The sequence below is a fragment of the Cucurbita pepo genome, chromosome LG04 (assembly GCF_002806865.2).
Source record: "Cucurbita pepo subsp. pepo cultivar mu-cu-16 chromosome LG04, ASM280686v2, whole genome shotgun sequence".
NCBI lineage: Eukaryota > Viridiplantae > Streptophyta > Magnoliopsida > Cucurbitales > Cucurbitaceae > Cucurbita > Cucurbita pepo.
In genome coordinates, this window is record NC_036641.1 from 5,235,535 (window position 1) to 5,248,026 (window position 12,492).

A 12,492-nucleotide genomic window follows, 5' to 3' on the forward strand; every position below is an offset into this window, starting at 1 on the left:
AGTATATGATCCATTGTCTGATGGTAACCTATGAAATTATTAAGCATTTTAAAGTTATGTTATTGTCTTATTTTAGCTTAGTTTAGTTTGGTTCTTATTTTAATTTGATCTTCTAGATTAACTGTTGAAACTAAGTATTGTCAGGTTAACCTATGAAATTATTAAGCATTTTAAACCTATGAAATTGTAAAGTTTTTAAAATTGGTTAGCTATTAGACACAAAACTGAAAATTTGTTAGCTATTAGACACAAAACTGAAAAGATTGGTTTGTTAGTTATTAGACACAAACCAAAGTTTTTTTCTTAAATTTGTTAGTTATTAAACACTTGTTAGACACAAATCAGCGCATCAGCGCGTTTTTTAAACTTTGTTATTAGACACAAGTCAATTTTTAGACACAAAATTGAAAATATTGAAAATATTAGACAAGTCAATTTTTAGACAAAATTTAAAATATTGGCCTATTTATTGTCTTTGAAATTTGTTAGCCAAAACGCCAAAACTAAGTACCACTTGCAATTTTTAGACACAAAATTGAAAATATTGGCCTATTTATTGTCTTTGAAATTTGTTAGCCAAAACTACATACCACTTGTTACATCGTCCTTTGAAATTTGTTAGCCAAAACTGAATACCACTTATTGTTAGCCAAAACTGAATACCAACGGAATACCACTTGTTACAATTGCACTTTTGATGACAGCGGACTTGCGATCGTGCGGTACTCACTTCCCAGCAACAAGTGAGTTAAGTCAATTCGTTCACATATGCACACTTCCCAGCAACAAGTGAGTTAAGTCAATTCGTTCACATATGCACGAGACTCCGATTCAAGAAAGTTTTAGAAAAGTAGAGAAAAGAAAGTTTTAAAAAAATAGGGTAAGGAGAGATTTCGAAAAACAGGGTAAAGAGATTTCGAAAGCAAGATTTGAGAAATTGAAAAAGATTGGTATAATCTCTTTTTTATTAGCTATTATATACAAAATTTAAAAGTTTAATTTTTGAGTTTATATAAATTTTAATTTTATAATTAATAATTGGGTCAATTTTAAAATACGTCAGAAATTTGGGACAATTTTTAAAATTTAAGGCCTATGAGTAGATAATAATTACTTTAGTTAAGAACCAAATAGACTAGTCCGTAATTTAACCTAAGTTGTTCCCACTTGGTGCAAAAACTGATTTAGAAGAGACATCTAACCATGCTGTAAAATTGAGACGAAGCTTCTAAATGTCTTCTACGTCTTTGAAGGCAATAAACTAAAACTTTTGAGTTCTACCTTTTAAAGTTGATGGCTCAATTTCAACCATATCCCTAATTCAAGAGAAACATGCATATTATCAAACCAATTACACCACGAGCCAATATTTGAATTACTACGAAAACAGTCATTATGTAATGCGTGTTACCATACTCGTACACGAACCTTGCCCCCCGAGGTTGGAGCTTGAAGCGGAGATATTGACCATGATCACGGTTCGAGGTGCAGAGTGTCATCTGGAAATTTTGTAGTTAGTAACTCGTTAACTCGCCCGATACATGGGGCTGTCCATGACAGTGTCCCAAAACTATTGTGCATCAAACAAAGTGCGGTAAAGACGAGATTCGGACAGCCTCATATCGATCAGGCCTCCTCCGAGTCCATCTTAGCTCTCATCCTGTACTGGCGGGCTGTCTTTTGTGAGCTGTTTCTTCTAGTTTCTAATTTCTCAGGCTCGTCTTCTTCCATAGAGCAAACATCATCAGTTTGAGCGTCCACGGATGCGATGCCGATGGGCATGCCTTTCTGGTGCACAAGCTCCTTGCCAACTCCATTCTGATGATTTTGCTCCCCTGGGGTAGGATTTTCAAGCATTACTGTATCACCTGCTTTCTTTTTTGGGATGAAGGTGATTGATTTTGGTGGACCAGTTGAAAAATCATCGAGATGTGACGGTTCTATCGTCTTTGATCCTCTCACCAGCTGAAGGAAATCCATATAGGCGTTCTTGTTGGACTCTTCATCCACCTCATTGGATGAATCGAAAGTGTAATGCGTGTATCTCGATGGATTTCGTAAGTAGTCCGGAGCTTGAGGGCGAAAGCCTTGAGATTGGAAGGTTGCTTCAGTGGTAACTTCAGCAGCTCCAATGGAAGAGTTTGCTTCCATAGAGATATCTTCTGATCCTTGAGGCTCTCGAGAAATTTCACATTCAGGGTCGAATCGGACACGCTTGTGCGATTTGGCATCAAGAGGATTATCTTTCCTCTTCAGAATAGATTTTGGGTTATGGGAAGCATTGCATTCAGAAACAGCAATGGCTACTGCACCGTTCTCGGAGACGTGCAAAGAATCCATTGTTTTAGAAGCTTCTGCATCTTCCTTGAGCCGAACTTTTGCAGCCAAATGATTAGCTCGCGGATCTCTGGTGAAATTTCGTATCGAAGTAGGAAGTTCAGTACACGAATCTATTTCAACACCACAGTCAGTTATGTCCTTCATATACAACCGATCTCCAACTTTCTCCTTGCCAACAGCAACTTTATCATACTCATCTTCCTCTTCCTGCATAGAATTTTCAGTTACTCATCAATTCAAAATCGTAGATCTCAGGAGGCAAGCTACTAGACAAATGGAGACCAGAACACCTAAATGATACTCCATATTCCACAATGTACCAGCACAATACTATATAATCTCACGTTCAACAAGCTTCCCAACACGACATATAATTAGATTTTAAAAAATCCTGTCGAACAGTATTTGCTCGATTCAAACACTATGACGAAGGCATAAAATCCAAATATCGGATTGTCATTTAGTTTATATGTAGTATCCTCGAGTATGCACTTGAAAGCAGATTTCACGATAGTTGAACTTTCCTTACCCATAAACCAGCAAAAATTGAGAATATACTAATCAGAATGGTTCTAAACGACATTGACAAAGAGCCAGAGAGAGCTAGCGGCGTACCTCGAAATCAAGGGTGCAGTCCCGTCCAATCAAGGACTTTATTTCCCATTCTTCATCTCCATAATCGTCAGGCTTAGGAAAATTACTCGACGATCCATTCGACTCTGGATCTTCGTCCAAATCACCGACGTCATCCTCAAAATCATCTCGGAATCGAAATGAATTCCTTCCGTTCACTTTCCTTTCGCCGGCGAGGAACGAGTTCGGCTCGAGCTCCGGTTCCGGTTGGTCTACCTTCCCCTTGATCCACTCCCTCCTCTCGACCTCATCGTCCGTAAGGCACCACAGAGAACTCAGAGGTGAGTTGAAAGCTGCCGTAGAATAAGAAGATGACGATGAAGAAGAAGAGAGAGAGCCAAAAATTCTGTCCACACGAACTTTGAAATTGTCCTCCATGCTCGGCAATGGCGATCAATGGCGGATTTAGGGCTGTTCTGATTTCGAAGAAATGGAAATGAAAATGAAATTCATAAACTGATTTCCACCTCCAGTCGGATCTTTAACGGACGGGTCAAGTTGGACCTCACCGACTCGCAAGCCCATTGGGTGTAAATGGGCCTGAGACGTTGTTGGGCCTGGGTCGGTGTTGGGCTTGGGCCGATGAGAAAAAACAAAGACCATTTTTTCTTATCATTTACTAATATTATTAAATCGTATTAAATAAATTTGTAATTTTCTCTCTTTTTCTTTTCTTTAAAAGTTTAATAGGTAATACAACACATACATCATAATAAAGTTGGAATCAAATTAAAAAATATAATTAGTTTAAATAAAATAAGCTTAATGGTAATTAACCGATGATGCATACATTTAAATTAATATTATATTTTTACACCGAGTACCCGAGCATGACTATGAAGTGTAGAGGGATAGTATACGTACATATATTGACAATACAGACGTTTTAGAACCTTTTTTTTGTAACGATTAAGTGTGTTAATGTCAAAGTTCACGTGTATTTTTTTAAATGTAATTAGAAATGTTCATTTACCCACAAAGCCGAGATTCTTAGAGACCCTTCCTGAATGAGGTGGAAAATCATCGGGAGAGGGAACCCTATTAGATAAATGGAGCCAGAGACGGGGGATTGTGTTCCTCATGTTCATCCCGTCCTCACTTTTTTACATATTGTTCATGACTTTCTACAAACGAGCAATCATTTTATTTTAATCAATTATACTTTATTTTGGCTAATAAGTCTAAAGATTATGTTGTAATATTAAATTTTATTTTTTTTTAGAAACTACCTACAACATTATGTTATAATTTTATTTGTTAATATTATATTATAATTTTGTTTACATATTTATTTTATAAAAATGATGTATTACAAAATTTTCTTCGAAATAATCATAAAATAACATTGAGAAAATATTTTTCGACAACTCGAACTTTGTAGTGTGATGTCCCACCTTAGTTGGAGAGGAGAACAAAACATTGTAAGGGTATGGAAATCTTCCCCTAGCAGACGCGTTTTACAGCCTTGATGGGAAGTTCGAAGGGGAAAGTCCAAGGAGGACAATATCTGCTAGCAGTGGATTTGGGCCGTTACAAATGGTATCAAAGTCACACACGGGATTACGTGCCAGTGAGGAGGCGGTTCCCCAAAGGGGGTAGCCACGAGACGTTGTGCCAATAAGGACGATGGCCCCAAAAGGGGATAGACACGAGACAATGTGCCAGTAAGGACACTGCCCAAAAAAGGGGATAGACACGAGACGGTGTGCCAGTAAGGACGCTTGCCCCAAAAGGGAGTGGGATTTGGCGGGAGGGGGTCCCGTATCGATAGGAGAAAGGAAAAAGTGCTAGCGAGTACGCTAGGCCCTGAAACGGGTAGATTGTGATGACTTGGGGGAGGAAGGTTAAAAATGAAAAATTGATGGAATATGGATATTTATAAGTAAAATTAATTGAAATTGAAGGAAATAACGAAGGGAATAAAAGGGGGAATTGAATTAAATTGGGAAGCGGTGACTGTGGCTGAACGCTTACGACGAACTCCCCTCTCGTTCCTTCCGAGATTTTCATGTCCATCCTGCCTTCACAAATCCAGGGTTCCACTTCAACATCTTCTTCGTCTTCAGCTTCCTCTCTAAACCCTAATTCCCACCATGGAACCGACCCCCTCTTCTCTCAATCCACTCTCTCTCCCACGCATTCCTGTCCATCCCTACGGATTTCCGATCCCCATTCGTCTCTCGGGGATTCCTGCAACGTATCAGGTTCATTCTTGTATTTCATGAACTCGATTGCCTTTACTAGTTCTGAATGCTATTGTATTATGTTTGATTTCCTCTTTTTGTTTTCCATTGATCGTGGATAGTGAATATATCGACGGAAATGTGCAATTCCGAGTTTGATTTTGTTTGTTTTAGCTGTTATCGTGGTTTTGTGACGTGATATAATATATGTCCTTGCATCCTGTTCACGATGTCAAAAGAATGAAATTACTCAAAATTGAGATGTTGTAGCTGTAGCTGTACTATCCAATTTACTGAAAATATTTGGTGAAAAGAAGTTAGGTCATACACGCTTGAATCACTATACTTATAGTTTTGGGGGTCTCAGTTGTTTTGCTGACGATTGGGCTATTTGATGAAGTTTTGTTGGATTACGCAATTTCTAGTTTTGTTTTGATTAGTCAATAAAGAAGTAGAATGGATACGAGAAATTATCCTTTTAGTCTTGATTATGATTTTAGCTTTTAAGCAACTGGTAATGGAAAAGAGGGGAATTTTTCATGCCAGCGTTAATCAGGGGATCTGATGTTCTTTCTCATGTGCTATTACTTTTGAGACGGGTGTGTATTTTCTTATGTATTCTACAGAGGAGTTATATTTGATTCATTTTGATCTTTGATTCAGGCCTGTCGATTCAACCTGCAGATGATGCTGAATCTTCCAAGAAGGTATGTTGTATATTAGTTATTCGTTAGTAATTTAGCGCTATGAGTGGATTGGTTAAGTTATCAACTTATGTAGTTAAATTATAAGTCATGTATTGTACTTATTAACAAACTATGGTTGGCATTTTTGTGTATATTAAAAATAAGATAATAAATTGATTGTTCAAATTTAAAAAGAATTTATTGGTTTTTACAGTATATCGATAGTAATCAAACCTGAACCTGAGCAATTGGATTCAAAATTTTCCAATGGATTAGTTTTCTTTAGGGAAAAAAAAAACGTTCATTGTTTCTTGTGAAGTGATAAATGAAAAGGAAGCATACGATCTTACTTCATGTATACTGTGATATATAGGTTAGTAAATTAGAGAATCTGAATGATTTGAAGATGCCAGCTCATCAAAACACTGTAACCCATTTGCAGAGCCAATCTGGTGTAGAAGATGGTGGATCAGTCCTTCCCGGGAGTAAAATATCGTCTTCTATAATTTCTTCTCATGATCAGCAAAGCGCCAGGTCTGCAAACTCTCATGCCAACAATAAACGCTCAGCTGGAAGAAAAGCCCAAATGACAAATGGAAACCATTTGCTCAATTTTCAATATGATCCCATTTCTCGTCCTCGTCCTCGAGCCAGAGCTCCTCCTCCAAGAAGGCCGCATAAGATAAAGCCATACAACAAGGATCTATTTCTCCAGGCTAATTACAAATTTGTGGTTTTAGATACAGGTTATCATACGCCTGAATATTTGGATCCTGATAAAATGCTGCGTTGGGAGGATATCATATGTGTAAGATATTCTACACCATCATTGGTTCAATGTCCTATTTGTCTGGAGCATCCACACTGTCCTCAAATTACCTCATGTGGACATATTTATTGTTTCCCGTGCATTTTGAGGTACCTGTTAATGGGCAAGGAGGATCAGAAAGGTGACTGCTGGAAAAAATGCCCTTTGTGTTTTGTGATGCTGTCTCTGAAGGATTTATTCACCGTCCACATTGAGCTTTTGAAGCAATATTCTGTTGGTGATACTATAGAATTTATGCTTTTAACTCGGCAAAAAGATTCATTTGCCTTATCATTCAAGGATAAACAAGAGGATGGTATCAGGTCAAGTGATAACGATGAAATCTATGATTCTTTTTCGAAGTTTATATTTACATCTGACGTGGATCTCTCAGTGCGGCAAGCAATATCTGATTTAGATGCCTGGTTAGCAAAAGCAGAAACAGGACAAGTAGATGACCTCGAAAAGCTTCCATATGTTTGTGCTGCTTTGGAACAACTGGAGCAGAGGAAGAAGGATTGGAATGAACTTCAGGCCTGTTTTAAGCAGAACGACTGTCAGATAAGATCTCAAACGCTCCTTCCAACTGGTAATGTTAGCAATGCTGGGCCTGGAGCATGCAGTTCTAGACACGAGGCTTCTTCCATTGATATTAATGATGATTGCAAGTTTCTAGGAAATGTAGTGCAAGATAAGTTGGATTATTCTACTCATGTGGGTCAGACTGAGGCTGTTGATGAACTTTTAGAACTCCAACAAAACTCAAATGAAACTAGAGATGCAAAGGACAAGGACTCGTACAATTTTTACCAGGTGAAAATCATTATTATCCTGCGTATGAACACTGATTAGGTCTCTTTGCTTTTCACGATATGCCATTGTACCTTATTATTAGCTGTGTCAAACAAATGCTGGCATATTTGATTTTCGTTTCCTTCGGTTTGTCTAGAAGGGATTGCCTATTTGTATCCCATAGATGCTTTTTGGATTTTGATTCATAAAGCATCCACTTATTAATTTTCGCATGCATTTTATATTAACTGCTTCTGTTGATTTTAGGCTACCGATGGCCAGCATATCATTCTCCATCCATTAAACATGAAGTGTCTTTTACAATATTATGGGAGTTATGGCAGACTGCCACTCAGGTTTGTATATATTAAGACAAATTATATCTCTTGCATTTTGCGAACAAGGGATTGTAACTCTTGCGTTTTATTAGGTTTATTTAGAGTTTCTCATAATTGTTTTTGGCATTTGTAGAATAAGTGGAAAGATTTTAGAATTTGAAACAGTCACCCAAACCGAGGCCACAAGAAGGCGGTATCGTTACTTGAGTCATTTTTCCTTAACAACATCGTTTCAGGTATACTCATTCGTCAAGTTTCTTGAACAATATTAAGGGCTTGCAAGTCATTATTTCTGATCATTCCCCCCAAAATTTTCAGCTGTGTGAAATTGATTTGACCAACCTGTTGCCTTCGTCCTCCATGATTCCCTTCATGGATGAGATAAAGAAGCGTGAGAAGCAGAGGAAACAACTTGCAAAAAAGGTATTTTGCGAACTTAGAGCCTAGGTGTTGTTGGGATCTCTCCAATTCTTTTATAATTTCTGTTAGTCATTTCCCCGTTAGTTCCCATGTACGTAAGCCATCACTTGTTTCCTTTTCAAGTTAGTTATTGTTGTTGGATTGTGTAAAGGTTTGACTATTAAGTCATAGTAATATAAAATTATTCTAGTACTCGTGAACTGAAGGAGATATTATATCCCACTCTAGATTAGTGGCCTCAATGAAATCTCAAATGAACATTTATTACTTCAGTAGGTTCCTCTTTTCGGTAATCAAATCATGAGTTTTTGTTATGATCAGATGCAAAGGGAGAAGATCAAAGCAGAATCTGCTTCAACGTGTTCTTTGTCAATGATGGCCGGATCAGGAAGTTCATATCGTTATGATACTCCAAACCTTTCCCTGGATGACTTTGAAGGTAATATTTACCTTACTGTCACATTTCCATCCTTTGTCTGCTTGAATTTTTGCAATGGGGGTAGGTGAATTCTATTGTAAATATGTTTTGACTTCTAAAAATACTGAGTTCTTCGTGTAGAAATTAGAGAATAACACTGAGCAGTTTTGACTAATGAGGCAATTCCTGTTTTGTTAAGAGAAGTATATGCTTTTAGGAGTTATTGAGATTTTTGCCATATTCTTAACATAGTAAGGAAGTTTTAAGAACTGAACACCTTAATTTGTGAATTTTGGTTAGGATTTAAAAAATATTATGAATGAAGAAAGGGAAAAAAGAATATACTTGGAAGGCTTCCAAATAAGCTTATTTTTCAAAACGTCAGGGAGCTCTGAAGTAGTAACCTGGGTTGTCAAATCAAATATTTAAAATTATAAACCACTTAAACAAAGTTATCTGTAATTGCTAAATTATTTTCTAAAAAAGTACTTCCAACTTTTTTCTCTGTTTTAAAGGTCTTTCATAAACATTTCTAAATTACCTTTGAAGTAGAAATTTGTTAGAATGTTGAATGAAAAGTCAATGGGACAGGACACCGTAAGTTTAGACTTAATGCAAACCCGCATTCTAGTTACTACCCAGCTACTATCATACCGTTTATGAAAGTCAAGCGCAATATTATAATTTTTGAACGGATAGGAGTATTTTTTTTAAACAAAGAGCAGGTATTTTTATATGTATATATAATTTGACCAATGTGATTATGCCTTTATAGATTTATTCCGATGAGGTATATACCTTTGGTTATCCATGGGGTGCATGTTGTTGCATGGTTATACAACATCATCGATCCCATTGTAGTATACTAATATATAATTTTGGGTATTTTGAAAATTGCATTTCTTTCAAATGATGTTGCCTGGCAATATGGGCAGAAAATATTTACTTTTTTTTGGTTCTCAAGAATTTGATTTAAGATTATAGGCTATTAAGTCTGTGACTGTAGTTAGTAATAGTATAGTCATAGAGTTTGGCACACGGTTTGTTGATATTAATTCCTGTGAATTATTCGATCTCTAGCTTTAGGAAGTTCTCCTGTGACATCATCGAGCCCTCCTGTTGGCGGGAGGCAACTGTTCTCGAGCGTTACAAGACTTGGTTTCGCTGCTGCACATGATTCTCCATCCTTGAGAATTGAAGAAACTGATTCTCTGCACATTAATGAAGTGAAAAGTGATTCATCCGGTGCAAATGGTACTTCTCGGATACCTTTTTGTTCATTGTAAATTCTTCGCTCCAAGGCTGACAATTGTGAAAATGGAACCTTGGAATTTCAGTTTTTCAACGAGTCTCGCATATCCTTCGGCTCTTTCTAAATCATGCTTGTGTGTTCATTGCAGAGATACACAATGCAACTCCATCGTTTGCAAATATAATATCGAGAGCGAAGTCTGGAGGAAGTACAGAATCTCCTAAGGCAAATGAAGTGGGAAAGAAGGGGAAGAAACCAAGTCGAGTTTTGTTATCCACAGCGGGCGGTCGGCGCTATTGATTAAGTTCAAGGTGAACATCCTGATTGTAATAAAGGTATTTCCATTTTTAGCTGTATAAAACAATGTTCATTTGCAGTATCAGGCTTTTGATTAAAAAACTTAGGATTGCTTTTGTGGTAGTTTGTGTTTTAGAAGACTAGCTCTGTACAGAAGGCTAAATAAAATGGTTTGCTATTATTAATCTATCCTTTCTTTTCCTCCGGCAAGAATGATGAATACAATGCCATGTTTAAGAGACTTGTTCCATCACTATGTCATCTTGAACATTCACCCGAACTAGTATTGTCGAGTGGTTGTCGCGCATGCATTTTAACTCTTTGAGACTTTAACCGACTTGCTTGTATTCTAGGCCGAGTCATTAACCTTGTCTCTAAATTAGGGAGTATGTTTACATAGTTTGTCACTTCATTTATTAGTATCTTGATTCTAGATCACTTAACCGTTCAACTTTTACACCAAGTTAAACCCTTCCTAGAAGGAGTTATAACCTTTCATACGACTTATTGGGTACTAACGAACAATTCATACCTCTTAACTAAGTCGTTACTAGCTTAACGAGCTTGTTGGATGCTTCAGGATGATCCTGATTGCACAACCAAGTCATAACTAAGAGTCTTCTAAGTACTTCGAAAATGATTCCTACCATGATTCCTACCACTCATTTGGCCCTAAATAGCTAAAGTTACCAAATAGAATGAGTCTTGCACTCTTCAAGCCTTTTTATGCTTGTTTGGTGCCCATCAACCCCTTAGGATGTCATCTTGAATATTTAGATGTCATCGAACTTTATTTCTCACTTGAACAAGCTTACGGAGAATCAACCCATTGATTCTTTCTACTTGTTATTGCTTTTTAGACGTTCATCCATCCATCCATTCAAACATTATCGAGACAGGATGAGTAATTGTATTCATGTCATGTCCATTAAGCATACCATGTTAGAGCTTCATTCATGCCACAACTTTCAAATAAGGGACAAGGTGCAATAGGGACACACTCATGCCCCGCCCCTCAACATTGTTAAAGAGTTTCTCATCTTCATAGGATGACGTATGAGACTCATTCACACCACATACATGTGTTAACATCATGCTTCTTTTTATAGTGCATTCTAAGGGTTTCTCATCTTCATAGGATGACGTCTGAGACTCATTCACACCACATACATGTGTTAACATCATGCTTCTTTTTATAGTGCATTCTAAGGGTTTCTCATCTTCATAGGATGGCATCTGAGACTCATTCACACCACATACATGTGTTAACATCATGCTTCTTTTTACAGTGCATTCTAAGGCACTTATGTCATCTAGATCGAAGAGTTGTACACTCGCATGTAGTATGCATTTGTTTTGTTTGTTTTGAAATCTAGCATACACATCTTTCATTGTGCACTTAATTCTAGAGTCACTAGTCGAAACTCATGATGCAACTCCAACTTTCAGGATTACGACTTGGAACCTCATATGGCTCTCACATTGTCGACACCACCAATGCTTCTAATCTTCTTTGTGCCTTAGATTAACTTTCTTGCATACTTTTTCTTGTGTATTAGGTGTTACACCATCATCCTTAGATGCATCACAACACTTATTTTTCAGCTATTTACTTACCTATCGAACAAGCATGTCACCTCAACTCGCTTGCTCTTTTGGTGGTGAGCCTCAACCCACTCTCTTATATTAAGGTTAAGAGTTGAGATACTTTCCCACTTAACGTATTCATCGTTATCCTATAGATAGTTATCCTATAGAGTTATAATCAGCCTTTTGCACTTAGAATCGTTACACTAAGTTAAAAGTTCAAGTTAAAATTAGTATTATTCAACGATAATTAACATGTACTTCTAGCAAAAAGATTCAAAATTTTAATGTCTCATCCTTAAATATTGTTGAACGAAAAAAATGAAGGTTAAAAGTTTAAATCTTCATTTCATATTTGGAAATGTCTAAAATGTTTTTTTTAATACGCTTTATCAGATAGTAGGTTCAAGTTTATACTTACCTTTTATTTTTTCTAAAAATCTCTTCTTTTTTATCGAATTATAATCTTTAAATCATGAAATTTATTATTATTATTATTCTTACGGAACAAAAAGACGTGAGACGGAGAACGTTTTCGTCCCCATTTTCATCCTTTTTTTTTTCATTTTCTATATGCACACATTTTTTCATTTATTTTTCGTTTATTATTGTGAATAATTTTTTTAATATATTAATTTTTCATTTTTAATATAATTAATCTATGTCAAATTGGAAGGACAAAAATTGATTTATTTATTCTTATATAATTAAAAAAAAAAAAAAAAAAAAAAAAAAACT

The 12,492-nt window shown here is 36.4% G+C and overlaps 2 protein-coding genes across 3 annotated transcripts; one reads left to right on the plus strand and one right to left on the minus strand.

The window, feature by feature from the left end:
- Positions 1-1,183: 1,183 nt before the first annotated feature.
- On the minus strand, positions 1,184-3,396 carry LOC111794053. The gene is made up of 2 exons (XM_023676168.1): positions 2,956-3,396; positions 1,184-2,547 (listed from the first exon to the last, which is right to left on the minus strand). Exons 1-2 carry the CDS (start codon positions 3,349-3,351, stop codon positions 1,627-1,629), a joined length of 1,317 nt encoding a protein of 438 aa, XP_023531936.1. The 5' UTR covers positions 3,352-3,396; the 3' UTR covers positions 1,184-1,626.
- A 1,508-nt stretch (positions 3,397-4,904) lies between these two features.
- On the plus strand, positions 4,905-10,377 carry LOC111793345 (RING finger protein 10). Of its 2 annotated transcripts, none has more exons than XM_023675189.1 (9): positions 4,905-5,177; positions 5,820-5,863; positions 6,216-7,463; positions 7,710-7,798; positions 7,914-8,016; positions 8,099-8,203; positions 8,522-8,639; positions 9,699-9,872; positions 10,019-10,377. In XM_023675189.1, exons 1-9 carry the CDS (start codon positions 4,982-4,984, stop codon positions 10,168-10,170), a joined length of 2,229 nt encoding a protein of 742 aa, XP_023530957.1. In that variant the 5' UTR covers positions 4,905-4,981; the 3' UTR covers positions 10,171-10,377. The 2 variants fall into 2 exon arrangements, with proteins under 2 accessions (XP_023530957.1, XP_023530958.1); XM_023675190.1 differs by having other exon boundaries at positions 6,285-7,463.
- Positions 10,378-12,492: the final 2,115 nt, after the last annotated feature.

What these genes read in the sequence shown, in the direction of transcription:
- LOC111794053 (XM_023676168.1), bottom strand. Translation starts at nt 3,351, where the DNA reads ATGGAGGACAATTTCAAAGTTCGTGTGGACAGAATTTTTGGCTCTCTC. An exon ending in ACTGCACCCTTGATTTCGAG is followed by an intron (nt 2,548 to 2,955) that starts GTACGCCGCTAG and finishes AATTCTATGCAG; the next exon opens with GAAGAGGAAGATGAGTATGA.
- LOC111793345 (XM_023675189.1), top strand. Translation starts at nt 4,982, where the DNA reads ATGTCCATCCTGCCTTCACAAATCCAGGGTTCCACTTCAACATCTTCT. An exon ending in CCTTAACAACATCGTTTCAG is followed by an intron (nt 8,017 to 8,098) that starts GTATACTCATTC and finishes CAAAATTTTCAG; the next exon opens with CTGTGTGAAATTGATTTGAC. An exon ending in GGAAACAACTTGCAAAAAAG is followed by an intron (nt 8,204 to 8,521) that starts GTATTTTGCGAA and finishes TGTTATGATCAG; the next exon opens with ATGCAAAGGGAGAAGATCAA.